Genomic DNA, 22,882 nt, shown 5'->3' with positions numbered 1-22,882 from the left:
TTTCCATACTTCGAGTCTCTTTTATGCTTCTCTCAGCTTTACTGAAAGGAGCAGGAAAAGAAGCTATTTACCATATGACTGCAATTATATAAATACTACACACGGTTAGAATTTGGCATGCTTTATTGTTTACTGAGAATTGCCCTAGCCTGGAAAACCCCTGTAACACTTGTGGATTCTGAATGGCTGACGTAACTAGAGACTGATGGGCCACGGTGCAAAATTTGGACCTGTGCTCCCACCTGCATATTGACCAGATGGATGAGCGTTTGTAGTGTTCTAAAGCCATATTTGTTGCTCCTTCCTCAGTAATGTAATAATGTTCCCCATGCTGTACTAATGTCTCCCAGTCTAAGCCCCATCCTGGAATCATGTCCTCCATCTGGGAGCCATTCTGGTAATAATGTCCCCCATCCTGTGCGCTTTCCAGTAAGAATGTCCAACATCCTGGGCCCCTTTTTGGTATAATGTCCCCCATTCTGGCCCCTTCATGTAATAATGCCCCCCATCCTGCGCCCCTTGCAATAATAAAGTCCCCCCATCCTGAGCCGCACCCAGTAATAATATCCCCCCATCCTGGCCCCTTCCACTAATATATTTTCCCTATCTTAGGCTCCTTCCATTAATAATGTAACCCATCCTGCGCCCTTTCCAATTATAATATCCCCCAAACTGGCCCCTTCCAGTAATACATGTTCCCTATCCTCGGCTCCTTCTAGTAATAATGTCTCTCATCCTAAGCCTCTTCCAATAGTAATGTCCCTCATTCTAGGCCCCTTCCTGGAATGATGGCCTCCATGCTGGGGCTTTTTTGGTATTAATGTGCCTCATCCTGTGACTTTTCCAGTAAGAATGTTCTCCATCTTGGGCCCCTTCCAGTAATAAGGTGCAACATCATGGGCCCCTTTCTGGTATGTCCCCTATTTTGTTCCCTTCCTGTAATATTGTCCCCCATCCTGCGCCCCTTCCAATAATAATATCCCCCATACTGGCCCCTTGCAGTAATAATATCTCCATCCTGGGCCCCTTCCTGTTAAAAAGGTCGCCTGTTATGATCCGGAACCATGGAAGAGCACAATAGATCATTGGCAAAAAGGTGACAAGAGCATTGGCAATTAATCTGGCTGCCATCCCCTTACTAACCACCAACACTAGAAGTAGCTGAGGGGTAAACTAACATCCTATGCACCGCAAACCCAGCTGGAGAACTAGCTATCCTAACGGAAGGAAGGATGAATAACTCTCTGCCTCAGAAATAGACCGCAAAAGGTATAGCAAGCCCCCCACATTCAAAGACTACGGTGATATAGGAAAATACAATACACAGATGGATGATAGGATTAGCAAAGGTGAGGCCCTACTGACTAAATAGGAAAGGATAGGAAAGGGGCTGATGGTGGCCAGAGAAAAACCCCACAAAAAACCCAAATACCTGATAGTACAAAAAGGTCCTCAGATCGCACGATCTGAACTCCGTCCTATATCAGGTGCTCTTGTCAAACCAATGAACAGAAAACAGGAACAATTACAAATTCATGAAGCAACAAACACATGGACTTATAGGAGCAAAACTCCAAACATAGCTGCATGGAGCTTCCCAGCTAAGCAACTGAGAGGGAAGATTCCTGCATGCAAATAAAATAACAATAACCGCAATAATTGACAACCCAGATAAGAACAAAAGAACAAAAAAAAACATAAGAAAGAACCAAGCACTTATCTGGCGTAGATGTAGTCAGAAGCAAGATGGAAAGGCTGGTGAGCTACAGGACAATGATAACCAGCTCAGACTGCCAGGAGGCCAAGGTTTAAATAGGCAGAGAGTTAGCAATGGAAACGGCCATTGCTCCAGCACACCTGGTCTCTGTCCAAACCATTCCTGGCCACAAGAGGGAGCCTCACAGCAGCAAAAGCATAACTGACATTCACAACAGTCGCCCCCTCCTTGGCACATCTTGAAAAAGGTTTCCTGTTCTGATGTTGTTCTCTAATATATTAAAAAAAAAACCAAATGATTCTTCTCACCTTTCCCCGCTCCCATGATATATGGCATACTCTTCCAGAGCCGGAGCGGAGGCTGGCAGGTGACTTCGGCTTGGACAATGCATGATGTCATTGCTATGCGCCACCTTTGAATGGCACATCGACATCAGCTGCTGGCCTGTGATTGGGCGGTGGTGTGTATTGCAGTGCAGGGATCCGGTGGGTCTCTGTGGCACAACACGTTTCAGCTGTTTGTGCATCCTTGGACACACATCCTGCTGAAATAGTCGCTGGTGTCGATGAGGCCCCCTCCCACAAGGGCCTATTCACAGTCGCACCCTCTGCGACCATGATCGTTATGCCTCTGACTACTTCCTCAATAAATTCTAAAATCATTAACTGAATAATTGCATTTTCTAAACAAGACCCCTAGCAGACCAAGAGTGAAAGATAACTAATACTATAAAAGAGACCAGCAGTAAAGCATTAGAAACTGCGGGGGGATATGGAGTAAATCAGTTTTTGTAATGGTAAAGTCAATGATCAGCTCCTCCATTGACATATGTTGATTGAGGAGATCAATACATTTTGCCTAGAAAAGGAGTGATTTTCATCGTCTCGGTCTAGCTCCAGTAGGAAAGTGTCTCGGAGGCTCATTTCGCCTATGTCATTGCAACTCACATATTTCAGAATGCTGTTTATTTTTCTCTTTGTAATTTATCCATGTGAATGGGGTAAAGTAGATGCATTAATATGACCTAGGTACAATTTTGTCTTTTGGGTCTCTGTTAAAGCCTATCAATACCTTTTTTCTTTTTTTATAGAAATGCACATATGTCAGGCAAAACATTTTTTTTCAATTGTTTTCCGTGAACATTGCTGACTGCAAAACGAGCTAACTAAGGATGTGTCGGTAAGCTTGTTCCCATGGAGAGTGTAACGGGGGAGATACGAGGGAATAGGGTGGTACAGGGCTCGTAGGCTGACCCTACGACTTGGGACCCTGAGCTGTTGTTGCGCTACCCACGTGGGAGCGCGGTAGTGAACCCACAGGACCACAGAGGACTGTGGCAGCTGTCCCCAGAGACGGACTCAGTAAAGATTGAAGGAAGGAAAGGACTTTAATGATTAGAGCGTGACCAGCGCCAAACAACACAGGGTTCTGTGGTAGAGTCCAAAGTGCAGGTATAGTCTGTACAGGAATAGTCAGAATACCTGTAGATATGGCCTAGTGACAATACACAGCAGGTACGACCTGAGCACCAGTGAAGTCCGGTCCAGGCGGAGGTAGATGGTAACACCGAGCCAGGCCTTAATCCAGCAGTAGGAAGGATGCTGACACAGGCGACTCGGTTAGAACCTCCTGTGGTGGTGCTTGATCCGATCCAGCGGGCTGAACCGGAGAAATCACAGCCGGACAGGTATGAATTCTGTTGAGCGCAGGAACCCAGGTATAGGTTGGAGCGGGAGACAGACACAGCCGTCTCTGAGTGGAGTCAAGGTACAGAGATTAGGAACAGGAGCGAGGTTGAACAACAAGCAGGAGACAGGGACCTGACAGAAGCAACGCCACACTAATGGACAGGAAGGCGTTGCTCAGGCACCTCCCAGAAGGGGCAGATGCCTTATATATCCATTGCCTCTCTGTGATAGGCTGAGAAGCACTTCCAGGTTAAGGAGTGCTGGCCCTTTAATTCACAGCAGGATGCGGCGGGCATTGCCTAGGGAAGTCCTGGAATATCTGTTCAGTGCATGCATGTTTTTGAACGAGCAGGCCACAGGCAGAGAGCTGGAGGAAAATTCAGGACTGCTATCCAAGTGAGTACCCTGTATGGAAGGAAGAACAGCAGGATGGGCAGACCGTACGGACCTGCGTGCTGGGCACTGACCCCCCTGCCCAGTAGGGTCGGTCCTGCGGGTCGGGGCATGACAGCTGTCCTTTATCCCATCGGTAGACTTAGTGGTAGTCAGGGTTGAACCTCCAACGTGACCCTGTCTCCTGTCCAGACTATAAGGAAAGTTTACCCACCACCCAGGGGAGTGACCCGGATGGAGCCCAACAACCCACCAACACAGAACAACAGACGGGGCTAACAAAAAACCTTTTATACACCAAAAACCTACACCAGGAACAATCCAGGAAATACGGGTGAGGAATAATAAGGGAGAAAAGGTAGACCAAAAAACACTCAGCCCAAACCGCTGTAGACAGCACAGCAGCAACCACCACATCCTCTATACTCCTAGGCTAGCTCCTAACAGGATAGAATAACAAGCACAACACCCAGGAAGCAGAGGGCTTATATCCTGGAAGGAAGTGATTAAGTGCTGACAGCTGAGCAAGTCTGCTGCACCAGTGAAGGACTTAACCCTTAATGTGCCTAAAGGAAAAAACTAAATTTAAAGGGCATAGTCCCAGATGATAAATGAGAAAGCTGACCCTGAGTCTGTCCTTATACCCATGACAGAGTTTGTTACTCTTTTTCGCCCTTTTCTGAGCTCCCCTGTGATGATTTATAACCACAAACTACATCACAAGAGAGCTGATTATAAATCAGCTGAGAGGAGCTCAGAAACAGATAAATAATTCCAAACTTTCTGCCAGAATAAGCTCACTGACAGATTTTTAGTAAACTCATTCTGCATTTTTTTTTTTTTATGAGATCCAAATGGAAAAATTAGTTTTAGCCCAAAATATATGTATGTAATAATATGATAATGCCCCTAAAGGTGTCCACGTCCTTTAACAGTAGAATTTTTGCATTCGATGGAGAAAATAAGGTAAACAGATTTGTGGCTTTTCCAGCAAACAAGCCAATTATTCCTCTGAAATATTAACCTTATGCTATTTTTTGCAAGCCCTTTATATACACCCAGTCATTTCGGATTATGACACCATGCATTTAAATAGGTTGGTTATATTCAGCAATCAGCGGATTGCCGGTGAATAAGCTTCAGTCCCTCATTACAGTCACTTTACCTGCTTTTTTAAATTGCTGTCCTTAAACAAGCGCTTTTATATTGTGGCCATGAAATTAGAAAGCTGTTTATTCATCTGTGTGAGGAAGTTCTCTGGGTGTGTACACCGCCCCACCTCTGTGAGAATAAAACACCGCATGTAATCGCTCGGCTTAAAATAAAGTTCTGTACTTGACGTGAATCTGGGAAGTTGCAAAACAAGGTTCGCTTTCATACTAAACCTGTGTGACGCTTCACATATCCCAGACAAGGCCTAATTAAAGGAGCTCTGTGTTTTAAATATTTAAAGGGGTTTTCCACTACTAGGACAATCCCTTCTCATTCACCATGTTTGGCTCCATTAAAATAAAAAAAAGATTATACTCACCTCGTGTGCCGGGGCAGTTCCATCGATGTCAGCGCTTGCTCTCTCGGGGCTCACACCGACACCGCACTTGGGGAATGAAATGGGTTTGTCATAGTAGTAGACAACCTCTTTAAAGTATTTGTCCAACATCCTAGGCCCCTTCCTGGTATAATATTCCCCATTCTGTCTCCTTCATAGTATAATGTCCCCCATCCTGGCCCCTTCCTGGTATAATGTCTCCCATCTTGGGCCCCTTCCTGGTATAATGTCCCCCATCCTGGCCCCCTTCTTAGTATTATGTCCCCATAATGGACCCCTTCCTGGTATATTGTCCCCCATCCTGGGCCCCTTCCTGGTATAATGTCCCCCATCCTGGGCCCCTTCCTGGTATAATGTCTCCCATCCTGGGCCCCTCTCTGGTATAATGTTCCCCATCCTGGCCCCTTCCTGGTATAATGTCCCCTATCCTGGGCCCCTTCCTGGTATAATGTCCCCTATCCTGGGCCCCTTCTTGGTATAATATCTCCCATCTTGGGCCCCTTCCTGGTATAATGTCCCCCATCCTGGACCCCTTCTTAGTATTATGTCCCTATAATGGACCCCTTCCTGGTATAATGTCCCCCATCCTGGGCCCCTTCCTGGTATAATGTCCCCCATCCTGGGCCCCTTCCTGGTATAATGTCTCCCATCCTGGGCCCCTTTCTGGTATAATGTTCCCCATTCTGGCCCCTTCTTGGTATAATGTCCCCTATCCTGGGCCCGTTCATGGTATAATGTCCCCCATCCTGGGCCCCTTCTTGGTATAATATCTCCCATCTTGGGCCCCTTCCTGGTATAATGTCCCCCATCCTGGGCCCCATCCTGGCCCCTTCCTGGTATAATGTCCCCCATCCTGGACCCCTTCCTGGTATAATGTCCCCCATCCTGGACCCCTTCCTAGTAATATGTCCCCCATCCTGGGCCCCTGCTTGCTATAATGTCCCCCATCCTGGACCCCTTCCTGGTATAATGCCCCCCATCCTGGACCCCTTATTTTTATAATGTCTCCTATCCTGGGCCCCTTCCTGGTATAATTTCCCTCGTCCTGAGCCCCTTCCTGGTATAATGTCCCCCATCCCGGGCCCCTTCCTGGTATAATGTCCCCCATCCTGGGCCCCTTCCTGGTATAATGTCCCCCATCCTAGACCCCTTCCTGGTATAATGTCCCCCATCCTGGGCCCCTTCCTGGTATAATACCCCCTATCTTGGGCCCCTTCCTGGTATAATGTTCCCCATCCTGGGCCCCTTCCTGGTATAATGTCCCCCATCCTGGACCCCTTCCTGGTATAATGTCCCCCATCCTGGGCCCCTTCCTGGTATAATGTCCCCCATCCTGGGCCCCTTCCTGGTATAATGTCCCCCATCCTGGGCCCCTTCCTGGTATAATGTCCCACATCCTGGCCCCTTCCTGGTATAATGTCCCCCATCCTGGGCCCCTTCCTGGTATAATGTTCCTCATCCTGGCCCCTTCCTGGTATAATGTCCCCCATCCTGGCCCCTTCCTGGTATAATGTCCCCCATCCTAGACCCCTTCCTGGGCCCCTTCTTGGTATAATGTTCCCCATCCTGGCCCCTTCCTGGTATAATTTCCCCCATCCTGGACCCCTGCTTAGTATTATGTCCCCCATCCTGAGCCCCTTCCTGGTATAATGTCCCCTATCCTGGCCCCTTCCAGTAATAATGTCCCTCAGTAAAAAAGTTACCAAACACAATCAAATCTTACCCGTTAAGAGGATTCTTTTGGTTTAGGAAATCCATTTTCACATCCTCTAATAGTCAGAGCTGAGAGCCATCAAAAATTATTATTTCTAGCTATTGAGGATTCAACACTTTGTTGCATTACGCAGCTTCTCGAATTCTCGTAATGCTTCAGTTCACCTGCGGGGGCGCTGCAGGACAACTGAGCACTTCCTGCAGATTTCTCCGAGAGATTAAAGTTAATCGTTTGGGTTCCTAGCATCAGGACACCCTTTTATTAAGTAGACACCCCAGTTACAGGGGTTTTCTAGGGCTAAATTATTGATGTGCTATCCCATAAACCCAACTCAGTCCTCAGAATAAGGAGGGTAAACAATAAAGAGGCTGCAGCTCTCCATTGTTCTGGTAGTCGGACAGATTTCAGAAATGTTCTATTGTTACAGATGTTGTCAATCACAAATTTATATATTAAGATCAGACCCCGAGTGGTGTAAATATGAGGTAATAAAAAACCCAATCAAACCAGATATTCATCCACCAGATCTCCTCCTCTGCTCTGTACTCCTTCTGTTGTCTTCCTCTGGATTCCTCTTCTGACTGGGTGCATCGGGTGACCACTGCAGCTGATCAGCGGGCACTGATTGGCTACGGCTGTCACTTTCCAGCCAATCCAGAAGAGAAGAGTCTCTGAGCTTTTTTTTCTAGCTCCCAAGTACTCCGAATGTGACTGCTGCAGTCAATCATTGACGGCTAATTGGCTGCAGCAGCCATCTGAAGCACCCCTCCGGAACAGGAAAGCCAGTAGGAAGGCGGGGGACAAAGGCGAGTGGGGGGTATCTGATAAGTATCGGTTTCTGTTTTTTATTCACCCTTCTCTGGCCTAATTTTATTAAAACAGTAGTGGACAACGCTTTTCAGAAATTAATCTATATTCTGAGTTTTATTGTATAATCTTAGTGCAATAAAGTGTGTTTGTGCCAAGACTCCGTGGTGCTACTTGAAGAGTAAGGTTAATTAATAAGAGCTCAACCTCTGCTTGGAAAAGCAAACGCAATTATAAAGATTACTTTGACGGAACAAAAAAGAAAAATACGTGGATCATTGCCATAATTCATTATTCTATTTTAATATTCCGAATGTAGATTATTTTTAATTCTAATTTCTGTACATAATTATGTGCCATGTTCCATTAACTGTTGGTTACAGCCATCAGAGATATGATTTACAGCAGCCACATGGACCTAAAGGTGGTGCAGACATGCTTTGTGATTGGTATAGAGGGCATTATGCAAGACGGGGAGGAGGTGAGCTGTGACATCATCTTGTGTGAGTGGAGGATCCTGTGATTGCTACTGTATAGAGGTGTTATTAGTTATTGTATAGGAGGAGGAGGTGATCTGTGAATGGTGAATCCTGTATTATTTATTGTATGGAGGTCACTATGCAGGAAAGAGGGAGGAGGTGAGCTGTGACATCACCGATAGATGATTGCGTTTTTTAATGAATTTTTTACGCTGCAGTTTGTCTCTTGTTACTATGTCATGCTTTAAATAAAGCTGCTTCGTTTTTGATACTTCCTGGTATTTGACTTTAACAACACTTTATAGATATACTGAGATGTGGATTAGATTAGCTTTTATTAATGCGTTCCTGCTGCAAAAATGTCCTAAAAAATGCATGTGCGTTTTTTACCTGCAAACTCCACGTACAAGTAGCTTGATTGGATTTAAAACCAACCCATGGCCCTATGGCTACTACAACAGTGCAGATCACTTAGGTACCACAGTGCCCATAGGTGACTGGTCTATTTGAAAAGGGCTATTTGTGGATTGTAACACAATTGTACACTATTTTATCCACAAACTGCATGCTCTTACCCATTTCTGTGGTTACAGCTTGAGGCAGAACCCACCAATATCAAAGGCTTGAAATATAACATTGAGATCCAAAGGTTATAGGCAACAACTCAAAAATGCATTTAAAACACAAGACACAAGAGTCTTTAAATTCACCAATAATTGAAAACACCCCATAGACATCATGATGCAAATGTATAAAACATTTTATTAGTAATAGTGCACAGGGTATTACAAAATTACAGAGCAATAATCAAAGAGAACCGGAATGGGTAGTGAAGGAAGAGGGGAGAGCCCCACGTGACCCAGGAAATCAGTTTAATAGAAGCAGGACCTGCCAAACAATCTAATATGAGTAGCAGCCAACTATCCATAGAAGGCCCACATAGGAACCAATAATCCAAAGTGCCACTAGTCAATAACCCAAAACATAGACAATAGCCTTATGTTAGGTCATACATCCGTATGGGGGCGTGCCAGTGACAATTTGGCTCCCCTTTTTAAACTCCACTCCTCACACTTTTTAATTACCGTCCCCCGACGAAGTATTGGACGAAACACGTGTTGGGACGTCGGTCCCCACGTGCCCCTCAGGATCCGTGGACTGTCTGCCTTACGGGTAAGCCTCCATGCCTCATAGTTAGTCGGTTGAGCTATACAGCCTGGGCACCCCTGTTTGTTTATGGGGTTATAGCCCTGCTGTATGGCATACCCCGGCCTTCATGTCAGGTTCCCATACACAGGCCTTAGTTATACGGATGTATGACCTAACATAAGGCTATTGTCTATGTTTTGGGTTATTGACTAGTGGCACTTTGGATTATTGGTTCCTATGTGGGCCTTCTATGGATAGTTGGCTGCTACTCATATTAGATTGTTTGGCAGGTCCTGCTTCTATTAAACTGATTTCCTGGGTCACGTGGGGCTCTCCCCTCTTCCTTCACTACCCATTCCGGTTCTCTTTGATTATTGCTCTGTAATTTTGTAATACCCTGTGCACTATTACTAATAAAATGTTTTATACATTTGCATCATGATGTCTATGGGGTGTTTTCAATTATTGGTGAATTTAAAGACTCTTGTGTCTTGTGTTTTAAATATCAAAGGCTTGGTCCATTGGTCTAATGTGTATGGGGGGCGCCGGTCGACTGATGGTCGAGGAATATGTCGATTGTGCATGTCTGATTTTGGACTCCCAATTGCATTGATCTCCTGGAGATAAGACACAGGCCCCTTTCACACATCAGTTTTTTGCCGTCAGTCACAATCCGTTGGCTCGACGGATCGATGGATCCATCACAGATTGTGGAAAAACTGATGCGACGGATACGTTTTTTAACGGATCCGACTAGCGGACCCGGCGAAAAAACTGATCCGTCGCATCAGTTTTTTCATCCGTTTCTTACGTTATTTGTCTGATCCATTTTTTGAAAAATGCCCAATGGGAGGCTCCCAAACGTTATTGGCTACTGAAAACCTATATATACAGTGTTTTTACACCCCATCTTTGACAGGTTGTAGAGCAAGTGGCAAAAATGGAAGGTGTGATTGCGAACATTGTGAAGATCTATGTGGATTTTACTTTTGAGGCGAATCGTTTGGAAGCGATCGTTCTTGAAAAGGAGCGAGAAAGACAGCGCATCACGCGTCTGCGCCGGAGTCGTTTTTGGATCCACCCAATCACAGCACTGAGAAGGACACGTGGGGTGTATTAGACACAGAGATTTGTATTCTACAAAGAGCTACACAGTTCTTTAACTGAATTGAAATATAAGGACAGTAATGAAAGAAAAAATAAAATTGCTTGCCTGGACACTGCAACTCCCGCTGGCCGGACTCTCGCTGGCTGGCCGGACTCCCGCTGGCTGGACTCCCGCTGGCTGGCCGGACTCCCGCTGGCTGGCCGGACTCCCGCAGGCTGGCCAGACTCATGCTGGCCAGACTCCCGCTGGCTGGCCGGACTCCCGCTGGCTGGACTCCCGCTGGCTGGCTGGACTCCCGCTGGCTGGCCGGACTCCCGCTGGCTGGCCAGACTCATGCTGGCCGGACTCTCGCTGGCTGGCCGGACTCCCGCTGGCTGGACTCCCGCTGGCTGGCCGGACTCCCGCTGGCTGGCCAGACTCATGCTGGCCGGACTCCCGCTGGCTGGCCGGACTCCCGCTGGCTGGCTGGACTCACACTGGCTGGCCGGACTCGCGCTGGCTGGCCGGACTCACGCTGGCTGGCTTGCTTGCTGGGACATTGATGAGTGAAGCCCTACCTGGCAGGTTTATATGCCTTTCCTAATTGGAGGTTGGCTGGCTAATTTGATACTAAATAATAAATTGGAGCATGCTCAGTTAAAAAAAAAAACAGAATCCGTCGCCGGATTTCATAATTTGCCGGATTACGACAGATCCTTCGCCCATAGGCTTCCATACTGCCAAATGAAGGATGGCGACGGAACCATTGCTGTCTGATTTTTCAACATAGACAAAAAACGTTGCTTTGTCCATCCTCTCCGTCCGACGGACAAACAATTTTCAACGGATCCGTTGAATGACGGATGAAACGTGAGGCTGTACCAGGATCCGGATCCGCGGTGGCTCGAGGGGTGTCCGGACCCGGGGGTCGTGCGGCCACTCAAATGAAGGAGGTATTTACAGGAGATTGTGTTTAGAGTTCGTGACGCCACCCGTGGTATGTGGTAATGTGGAGTACCACCGCTGCCATTGAGAAGTAACTGGGGGTGATGGAATGGGGCAGCCAGGTGTTAGAACCCTTCATGGGTAGGGGGGATACCCCGGGGCTCGGTGATGGCGAAGGGAACGTGCCGTTGGGTGCGCAGGGGGTCACTTGCATACTCACTCAGTCCTAAAGCTGACACCGATAACTGGATAAACCAAAGTTCTGGATACCGCTGCTGCTGAGGGAAGCCAGTTCGGGTCCTGTCCCCACTGGTGTTGCCTGGTGATTCGTGCCCTTCCTCCTGGCACTAAGTGCACTTCTCTGTTGGTCCCGGTAGTATGGAACTTGACGGGTCCCGCTCCCCAGTATGGCTAACTGTAGGAGCTTGCTCTCAGGGTTCACGCTTGGGATTTCCTGGACCGTTTTAGTGGAAAGTCCTATCCCCCTCGTTGCGCTAGTACCCAAATTTTGGAGCGGGTGGAGAGCGGATCTTGAAAGCTCCGTTCTCGTCGGGTAAATTGTCAGGTTGCCTGAAGCTACTCCCTGACCTAGGGTCCACGTACCCCGTCATGCCCTGGTCCCAGCCCTGTGATGGTACAAGGCTGCCGGCTGTCCTCCTCAACAGTTCCATGCACAGACCACTATCTGCTACCTAGACAGTTCCTACGAACCCTGCTCCTAACCTCCACTCTCCGTCACTTCCAAACTAGTTCTTCTCCTACTCCTGACACTCCTGACCTCCCCTTAACCAACCCCCCCCCCAAGTGGGTGACCCTATTCCACTCAGGTCAGCCACTGGTGTGTCTGGTGGGTGTGGTGCAGAGTGTACCTAGGATTTTATTAGCTATTGTAGGCAACACCATATAGTTTGGGACCCATAACCAAGAAGGAGGTGGATATTGTACAGAAGGGCAGATTGTGCAATACCCTGTGACGACCTGATAGTCCAGGGGCGTCACAAGGCCATCCGTCGCTAATACAAGTCAATGAGAAAAAAACGGATCTAGCAGCATCAGTCGCCGGATCCGTTTTTTTTTTTTTTTCCAAAATTCGACGGATTGTGACTGACTACAAAAACCTGATGTGTGAAAGGGGCCTAAGGTGTGATCTGGTGGCTTTCTCATAGAGGGCACTGGAGGGCTTGGCACAGCGAGAGTTGGCTGAGACTGCTGTTGGCTGATAGACGCATCATTCAACCAACAGCCATTTGTTTAGCGCGGTTGAGTCTTCATCAGTTGAAGAGTGAGCAGCTTTACCAGATATAGGCTAGTGAGTGGCACTGAAAAAAAACAACTTTTAATTAGTCTTTCCTGATTACTTATTTATTACTAAGATAACCTGCTAGGTTTACCTACACTCTTAAAGGAGTTGTCCATGACTTATGTATTGTTGACCTACCCTGTTGTATACATTATCAATATCAGATGGGTGCGGATCTGAGGCCTAGCACCTCCGCTGATCAGCAGTTTACAGCTTCCACTATGGCCAAATATGATGGAACAGCACAGCTCCATACTGCTGGAACAGCACAGCTCCGTACTGCTGGAGCAGAACAGCTCCGTACTGATGGAACAGCACAGCTCAGTATTGATGGAACAGCACAGCTCAGTATTGCTGGAACAGCACAGCTCAGTACTGCTGGAACAGCACAGCTCAGTACTGCTGGAACAGCACTGCTCCGGACTGCTGGAACAGCACAGCTCCGGACTGCTGGAACAACACAGCTTGGTACTGCTGGAACAGCACAGCTCCGGACTGCTGGAACAGCACAGCTCCGGACTGCTGGAACAGCACAGCTCCGGACTGCTGGAACAGCACAGCTCCGGACTGCTGGAACAGCACAGCTCCACACTGCTGGAACAGCACAGCTCCATACTCTGAAGAATTTGTTCTTTGCTGTAACCAGCTGATCAGTAGGTGCTTGCAGGTGTCGGACCCCGCGCTCTGATATTAATGACTTGTGTACTGCACAATCCCTTTAAGGGATATCACAGAATTGCATGTCTCCCTACAGCTGGACCGCAGTCTATCACTGTCCTTTCTCAAAATGTTTCTTTTTATGTTTTCTGGGATTATATTCGGTATCACAAATCCACTCAATTTATTATATCTGCAAAATATTCCGCCGCTGTTTCAGGTTTTGCAGCGTGGCATCTTGCTGAAGCCGTTTTTGTGCCGCGCTGTCTTATTGTTCCATTTCCTGAGGATGTTTTATCTGTTTTGCAAACTATAAATTATAGCAGAAGAGCGAGCTTTACAGGAATACAGCGAAGATGAAAGCTAATTGCTAGGAAAGTTAAGTAGGTATTTTCTTTGTCACCATAAATGTATAACTAGCATTATCGGTAATACTCTGTACCGTGGGCAGATGGACACAAGTATTAAGAGTCCATGGTATAATTAGTCTTGTTGTTTTGTAAGGATTCAGCCTATGCAAAGACCTCTGTCTAGACAAGCCATAAAAGCCGCTGGGAAATTAACAGAAGAAGACAAGCAAAAAGGAAAAAAAAAAAAACGGAAATAATATGAATTTTTATCTTTTAGTCTTTTTTTAATTTTTACATGGTAGGTGGGAGACCTGGAACAGACTTTGTCCCTGGTGTCCAAGAGCTACAACTTAGGGAACAGATTTAAGGAAACCGATCTGTTTGGGAAATATGGTAATGTCGCACCATTCATTTCTGGAAGGTACCATCCATAATAAGGAGAATTTACAGGACAATCTAATTCTGTATTAGAGATATATCTGGGTCCTACTGCAACGATAAAAATGAGACTCAAGCTTTGAAGCCACATGTAAATTAGCCAGGAAGTGCATTGGGGTGTGTCCAAGTACTTAGAGGGACACGCCCCCAGTGCACTTCTGGGCTAATTTGCATGTGTGCTTGTGTAGTCAGTGTGTGACTACTCAATGCTAACACATCAGATTACTATGTGAACCTCCGCTCCATTCCAGACGGGGTTCTACAGAGCCCATTTCTCAAGGAGCCTCATTCCTGGAATTGCTGGAAGTCTAAGGTCTGACCCACATGGATGGGAGTGTAGTGCCACATGGGGCAGGTGGTTAACCTACTCGTCGCCGGGCTGTTTCGGGTCGGGTCAGGCGATGTCACGAGGTGGCCTTGCCCGGTTCCGTTTCCTCAAGGTGTGCAGTAAAAAGTGGGGGAATCGGGGTATTTGGGGAGAGTTTGTCGTGACGCCACCTGTGGTATGGTGCCGCTGCAGGATTCCACTCTGGGGCAGGTGTTAGAGCAGCCGGGATGGTGTCGCTCCCCACAGGCGGAGCGAGCAGATGAAGAGGGAAGGTAATGGCGGTTGGCGCCTAAGCGCTGGGCGTCGGCGTCGGTAAGGAACGAGCCAACACAGTCTCTGCGGGTTCAGGGTGTAGTTTACTCACAACTTCAGCTGCCAGCCCGGTCACAATGGTCACTGCCGTGGTGGGCTTAGGTCGATCCCGGATCCGTGGGAGGTCAGAACCAGTCCAGTAGTCTGCGGGATCTTCCTCACTGAGCTTTTTAGTGTGGTCCCCTGTTGCCTGAAGCACTTAAAGTCCCTTCTGTACTAGGTAGAGTACTGTCCCCTATGCCAGTAGCGTAGATCCCCTTGAGTCTGACCGTGATCGAGGCCAAGGAATCCTAGGTGCCACTTGGCTCTGGAAACTTGTGTGGTCGGAGAAGCATGGAACTCCTCCGTCCGGCAGAATCTGGTGGTGCAATGTGGAATTACACCACCCTAGGGTGCTGCACCCTGAACAGCGCTGGTCCCGGGAGAACTGACATGGTATCCTCCACAGCGACCGTTAAACTCCTATGTCCCACAGGAGCTACCGGGAAAGATGATTGCTCACTGTCACTCCTGCTGGAGAACTCTCGTAAAACTGTCTGTGTGTGACTCCTAACTCCCCCTGGTGGCCGATCCTCCCCCTACCCAGGTCCTAAACTAGTGGATTGGGGCCCCTGTTGTGATGGCATCCTGTAAATGCCACACTGCTGGCAACCCCTTTGGTACCTGACCCAAGCCCAGTCCCCAGTGGGGAAGGGGCAACCCTTGTGTGTATGTGGTTGTATATGATGAAACCGGCACCGACCTCCTTTGGATCCTTGATCAGCACCACACGCTAAGTGGAATGCTGTACCCTGTGGCGACCTGAGCCTCATGGGGCCACAGGAGATTACTTACAATTGTGATGCAGTCACTACTTACAAGCAGAATGGACGGAAGAGTAGTTAGGAAAGCCGGGGTCTGGTAACGGGAGGACACGTATGAGCACAAGGAGTAAACGGAGGCGTAGTCAGGTCAATATCCGAGGGTCAGAAATCCAGGAGAGCATGTAATAGGTTCAGGGAGAAAACAGAGACATGGTCAAGTAACGGTCCTAGGTGAGAAGGCAGGAGGACACGACGGAACAGGCAACGGGCAGAGAAAAGTCAAATAACAATCCGGGGTCAGAAGACAAAGATCAGAACACTAGCAGAGACAACCGCACAACAGCAGAACCAGAAAATACAACTGGCAAAGTTCTGGGTGAGCATGCTTAGTAAGAAACCTAAGCAATTACCAGTAAGGAGGAACACCTGAGTAATCAGCACCAACATGGAATCATGCGCTGTTAATCAAGCAGTTATCTCAGTATCTCAGGAAAGCGCAGCAGAGCATCTCCAAAGGCAAGATGCTCTACACAGAGGAATCGTGTACCTGTCAGGAATGTAATTCAGGAAAATGCAGCAGAGCATCTTCTATTCTGCAAGATGCTCTGCAGAGAGGAATCATGGGAACAATCTTATGAAATCTCTTACAGCATATTTCTAAGTGGCTGATTAAGTATGATGGGACTACAAGTCCCAGCATACTAGAATATATTTGTAGGTCACTCTGAGGTTTATAGCAATCCCACGGGAGCAGAAAATTCATAGTTTTCCATAAAACGGCATAAGGAATATAAAATGAAATATAAGTAGCCTACAGCTCTTCTTCATCTTGTAACCTGCTCCATTCGGCATGCCGTGCAAGCATTTTACTTTAGCATTTTAGACAATGAGCTTCAATTCCCAGCATGCTTATCTGGCATATTATATAATAAACTATAACCTCAGCACACTTGGCGTGCATTCAAGACGATGAATGTTTAATCCTATTAAATCTGCAGATTACAAGCCTGTTTTCTTTAAGCATTGTATACCTATTTTCTAATATTGCGGAAAGTCTTTCTACGAGTGTAGTGTCTGTGTTATTAAGCGTACACACAGATATGGCTGTGTTCTTGTCTTGCGTTTTTCTTTACTTTTTTTGAATTTACCAAATGGCTGCAATGAAACAAAGAGTGAAAAATTTAAAGGGGTCTGAATATTTTCCGTACCCACTGTACATATACAGTATAAAGCGGGCTTTACATGCTGCGATCTCGCTAGCGAGATCGCAAGCGATGGTACCCGCCCCCGTCGGTTGAGCGACACGGGCAAATCGCTGCCCGTGCCGCACAACCTCGCTTACCCCCGTCACACGGACTTACCTGTCCTGCGACGTCGCTCTGGCCAGCGACCCGCCTCCTTTCTAAGGGGGCGGGTCGTTCGGCGTCACAGCGACATTACACGGCAGGCATCCAATAGAAGCGGAGGGGAGGAGATGAGCCGCCGTAACATCCCGCCCACCTCCTTCCTTCCTCATTGCCGGTGGAGGCAGGTAGGAGATTTACGTCGCTCCTGCGGTGTCACACATAGCGATGTGTGCTGCCGCAGGAACGAGGAACAACATTGATAATGAGAGGTAAACGATTTTTTGTTTTAGGACGACCTCTCCGCGGCAAACGATTTTTGCCGCTTTTGCTATCGTTTTAGGTCGCACATAAGTGTCACACACTGCGATATCGTTAATGATGCCGGATGTGCGTCACAAACACCGTGACTCCGACGATAAAACATTAACGATATTGTAACGTGTAAAGCCCGCTTTAGGCTGGGTGCAGATGGCTGTAGATTCTTAAATCTGAGAGAATCGGGTCAATTATGCAAATTACACTGATCAAACTATGATCTATGATCAGAGTGTGATCCTGATGAGGAGAAGATGGAGAAAAAAAATATCTCCATCTTCTCCATACTGTCACTTCGTGGAAATTTTGAGTGCTGACCATGGAAAAAATTTCCAACACTCAGACCATCGGTTTTCAGATTTCCGTATTTTTCAATGAACTGAATATCCGCATCCACCAGTCTTCTCCGTATTTCGGATGAGACTCTCCTATTCAAGTCTATGGGTGCACAGAAAAAAAATCGGACCATAAAGGAACCAATTTTTACTGATATATTGTAATTGTTAACATAGCAAATTGTTGTTAGTTTTGTAAATATTATTCACATCTGATGTATAAAAGCGGATAACAATAGAGATGAAAAATCATCTGTTTGTTCTGGCTAAAAATTGGACTTTTTTTTTTTTATATATATATATATACTCACGTGTACTTGGCCTCTGTTGGTGACCAGCTCCTTTATTTCCAAAAATGATCTATTATCGCATCAGTATAGAATAAAGATGATCAAAAGGATTTGCAGGATCCTCGTTGATCGTCCGTGCCGTTCCTTTTAGTTTTGAAATCCACCTACTACCTGCCGGAAAACCCGGTGCCTCTTCTGCTTGGTAGGCCAAGCCCAATGTTATGCATGTGTCACGATGACGAAAAGGTGCCGGAGATTCGGGCAGGTAGGAGGACATTTGACCTATGGTTGGTAACCACCAACCACTGACGTGGCCAATGAACCAGGGTCTTGCAAAATTTCTTTTATCATTTCTGGTTTATATGTAATTTTTTGCCATAATTCAAGTAAATATGACAAAGTATGAACATGAATAAATGTTTAAAATGGATAAATCCACAAGGTTCCGTAGTTTTCTGATTAGCCAGAATTTTCTTATACAAGCCAATCCAAGTATATTACGGTACTTTCACATTCACTGAATGGCATGTTTTTTATTTTTTTCTGTAAATCTGATTGCCATGTGACAAAAACATACATGTTCCTCTTGTGAGTTGCAGTTGTTTTGACACAAGGTAATTGGCCATTTTGCAAAATATTGGTGCCATTTGACATATTTGAAAGTGTGCATTGGTTTCATGACAGGTGAAGATCACTATGTATGAATGGTCACTCAAGCAGACCGTCTGATAATTATTAGGAAACCCATCTGAAATCTGTTTGTTTGAGATTCTATTAATTGATGTGTATTTGTCCTTCTACTTTTCTAGGACACTTGTTCAGAGCTTCTGGAGATCAGCCGTTCAATCTGTCCAGTGCCTTTCCAATGATCAGCCACCCAGTCTTTGGTCTGCACGCAGCCAGCTCAGGACATTCCGAATTTGGTGGTTTGGGAACGCTTGGTGCACCCACAGCCTTAGCAGCACATCCACATTTAGCACCTTTCCCAGGTAAAGACTGACACTAATTACTGCATGTTTGCATCAGTTTCCTCCAGATTTTCTTTCCTCCTGCATTCTAAAAAAAAAAAATAATAGTTTACTGGCTTTCTTATAGTAGTGTTTAGCAAACAGATTTGCAGAACCCTGGTCTAGCAGCCAGTTTAAGGGTCCAGAGCCCTGCAAACTTTCTCTTAGCTGTTCAGATGCCCAATGCCTTTTCTGATTTCTAGGCCTAAAGGGTCATCATTGTTGTGATGTGAAACACCAACCAGATGAGGCATTTTATAATCGGGATCTATCACTGCACAGAACAGGTCTCATCTAGAGTCCAGTGGTGGTTACTTTACACCATTCCATCGGACGCTTGGCATTGTACCTGGTGATGTACGGCTGCAGCTGATCAGCTATGAAGCTCCCGGTGGCCGTAGGGTTTGTGCTGATGTTTCCAGAGGAGGTCTAGACTCTGCAGTGATGGTCAGCTGAGCGTTGGTTACTTTTCTTCCAGACTGGCATTTAGAAGTGAGATCTGTAACTGTACAGAACGCGTCACCTAGAGAGTGCAGTAGTGGCAGCTTTACCATTCCATATGATGCTCGGCATTGTGCCTGGTTATGTACGGCTACAGCTTCTTGGCCATGAAGGTCCTGACTAGCGCAATATTTGTGTTGATGTTACCAGAGGAGGTCTAGAGTTTGTAGTGATGGTCAGCAGAGCATTGGTTACTTTTCCTCCAGTCTGGTGTGGCATTAGAAGCGGGATCTGTCATTGCACAGAACACGTCTCCTCCAGAGTCCAGTGGTGGTGACTTTACACCTCTCCATCCAGTGCTCGGCATTGTGTCTGGTGATATACGGCTGCAGCTGCTCGATAATGAAGGTTCCGGCGGGCGCAATCTTTGTGTTGATGTTACCAAAGGAGGTCTAGACTTTGCAGTGATGGTCAGCAGAGCATGTTACTTTTCGTCCAGTCTGATGTGGCATTAGAAGCCGGATTTGTCACTGCACAGAACACAGCAAGAATAGAGTAAGCTCGGCTCAACTGCTAGATCCTGGTGCACAGAAGAAAAATAGTCTCAATATAGAATTAAATTCTGGCACACAGTATAGAAAGAAGGAACAAGTCTGTGGAATGCTTGTGATTTTATTACAAAAGGAAAAAAGTGACATCCAACAGGATCCAGTGGTGGTGACTTTACACCACTCCATCCGACGTTCGGCATTTGTGCCTGGTGATGTACGGCTGCAGCTGCTCAGCCATGAGACGCCCCGCGAATTTAGTGATGGGGTTAGCAGAGCTGTGGTGACTTCTGCCCTCTGCTCCTCACCACTTGGCTCTGTAACGTTACGGGGTCTCCTCTTTGTGGCTGCGATGCTGCGATTCCTTACACTTCTCAATAATATCACTCACAGGTGATGGAGAAATATATTCAATGGGCTACTAATATTATATTGTATTTGTCACATCAATTATCTCTTTTTGATTTCTCATTTTTAATAGCACAATGCAAATCCTACTAATGGGTGGAGGTCTGTACACAGAGCGTAGTTTACCTGCTTAGTCGACTTTGTTAATCTGCTGTCGTAGGAAATAATACAAGGAGTTGGTGCTTTCAGCTCCTGCAGCTCTGATTTTAAATGAGCGCCTACAGAGCGATGCCAGTCAGCACGAAGCAGCCAGACGTGAACCTGTTGTGTTCCCGCTGCTCATTGTCATCCTACCTGTCTTCCATTTTCTGCTAGCATGCCAATAACGCTCCGTGCCCAATAGATTTATACATGTACATAAAATGCAACCTGACAATTTCATAATCTTATATGACAGGAAAACAGAATGTGCAGAAGATGAGAAAAAATATCCATAAATAAAAGAAAAAAAACATGTACTGTTATTATATTTCAATAGGCCACCATGGCTGCTCCCGCGGATGTTGTCATCCAGCTTTCTCATATTTCTGGATCGTAAATCTGCTTAGGGCGTCAATCCACGTGCGGCAGATTTGTTGGATGGAGTTTGTTTCTGCAGCAGGGGCATCGATTTCTGCAAACCCCAATTTAAAGTATTGAAATAGTAGCAGAAAGTTTTGCAACAAATCTGCTGTATGTGAAAACTGGAAATTGATTGTAAATGAGGCCACATTATCCATCAGCCTTACCCAACTGTAGATACAAATGGCTTAAAATAGGTATACTGGTGGTAAATGCTTTCGAAAGGGTCTAAAGGCATAGTGGGTCAAACACGTGGATTTTGGCCAACGCTCTACACTATAGGCCACGTACCTTCTGACTATCAAAAGTTGGGGAAAAATCAGGTTTGTAGAATTTCAATGCGAGATCCATTTGTCCTCCAAGGAGATAAGTTGCCACCTAGAGATACTTAGAAGCCACTTATTGCTTCAAAAACTAATGAAAGCTTGGCCGTTCACGAATACGGGGGTAGTCAAGAAATGAGCGTTTGGTTAAATTGTAGCAGAGGACATATTGCTATATTACAATGTTATAGCACTAAGGATGGACCAGCCATTTGTGAATCTCCTGGGAGCCCATAGCCCTGCAGTGCTTGCTAAACTGTAAATTCAGGGTCTGCATAAAACGCTGCCTGTCACCCTCTTATCCAAGGGTGCAGGGTACTCTGTCAGCCCTTTAGAGCACTGCATATGTTATGAAATGGAAGTCAATGTCTGCTGACTGTAATACAAAGGGCTATCTCTATCGACCTCACCTACATATGCACGCTCAATGAGGAGGAGCATGCATGAGTTCTCAATGGGAAGACTGGAGAAGCAGCTGTCAAACTTCTCTAGCAACAGGAACAAAGACTTTGGGTATTTAAATTCAACATGCCTGATCCTCCTTATAATAAAAGGATGATGGGGAGAATCAGGAGATCCCCTAACACATGAAGTGGTCAGCCACTACTACTGAAATCAACATGTTCACGCTTTTACTGGGGGTCTTTAATTAAACGTAAAAAATGTGATTCAGTTTCCCCTGTAGCTTACAAAACTTGCATCTATTTGTCACAATATGACTGTAGAATAACAAAGGGACAGGGGCTCCTGTGCTGTCCCTAACGATAGAGGTAGCTAGGCTATCACTAACTGCACGGTTACGCCTGATGGTGGAGGTGCCTGAGTCGCGTGCCTGGATATGCTCCTGACCAGAACTAATATGATTCCCTCCTCCCACCAGGAAAGGAAGGGGCAGAAGTGAGATGGAAACACAGAAAAAGACAAAAGAAAACTAAAACTCTGACACAGTGCCCACTCACACATACATAGACCATGAGAAACTCCGGAGAAAAGCAAGAGCAGTATGGTAACAACAAAAAGACAACAAGGGTTAGCTCCATAACAACACTCAGCAACATGTACCACAATCACCAGACCAGCTAAGATAAACTATGGCTGGCATAGAAGGAAGGATTTAGCCAGCATATATAAGAGGGGAGTAGATGTGATTGGCTCCCCCTCACCATGTGATCAAAGGAGACTAACAAGCAGACTAGCATATATTAACTCTTGTTAGCCTGCCAATGAACTTCAACTCTGTAGGTTGACGCTCAAGTCTGCCTGTGCTGATCACAGACACCAAAGATGTTATTGGGCGAAGTGTAAGGGGTACTTTGCACGCTGCGACATCGCTAGCCGATTGTAGCGATGCCGAGCGCGATAGTCCCCACCCCCGTCACACATGTCATATCTTGTGATAGCTGCCGTAGCGAACATTATCGCTACGGCAGCTTCACACGCACTTACCTGCCCTGCGACGTCGCTCTGGCCGGCGACCCGCCTCCTTCCTAAGGGGGCGGGTTGTGCGGCGTCACAGCGACGTCACACGGCAGCCGGACAATAGAAGCGGAGGAGCGGAGATGAGCGGGATGTAAACATCCCGCCCACCTCCT

At 46.5% G+C, this 22,882-nt stretch overlaps 1 protein-coding gene across 1 annotated transcript in view; it reads left to right on the top strand.

Annotated features, from left to right (window-relative positions):
• The window catches only part of BAZ2B (bromodomain adjacent to zinc finger domain 2B), a 475,838-nt gene that overhangs the window by 309,604 nt on the left and 143,352 nt on the right, over nt 1-22,882 (top strand). The window contains exon 5 of the mRNA XM_075319681.1: nt 18,812-18,991. Coding sequence (XP_075175796.1) covers nt 18,812-18,991 — 180 coding nt within the window. The remainder of the gene's footprint in view (nt 1-18,811; nt 18,992-22,882) is intronic.

Source organism: Anomaloglossus baeobatrachus, chromosome 7 (genome assembly GCF_048569485.1).
Source record: "Anomaloglossus baeobatrachus isolate aAnoBae1 chromosome 7, aAnoBae1.hap1, whole genome shotgun sequence".
In the NCBI taxonomy this organism is placed as follows: Eukaryota; Metazoa; Chordata; class Amphibia; order Anura; family Aromobatidae; genus Anomaloglossus; species Anomaloglossus baeobatrachus.
Note: the sequence above shows the minus strand (reverse complement) of the source record. Positions and strands in the feature narration are given on the sequence as shown.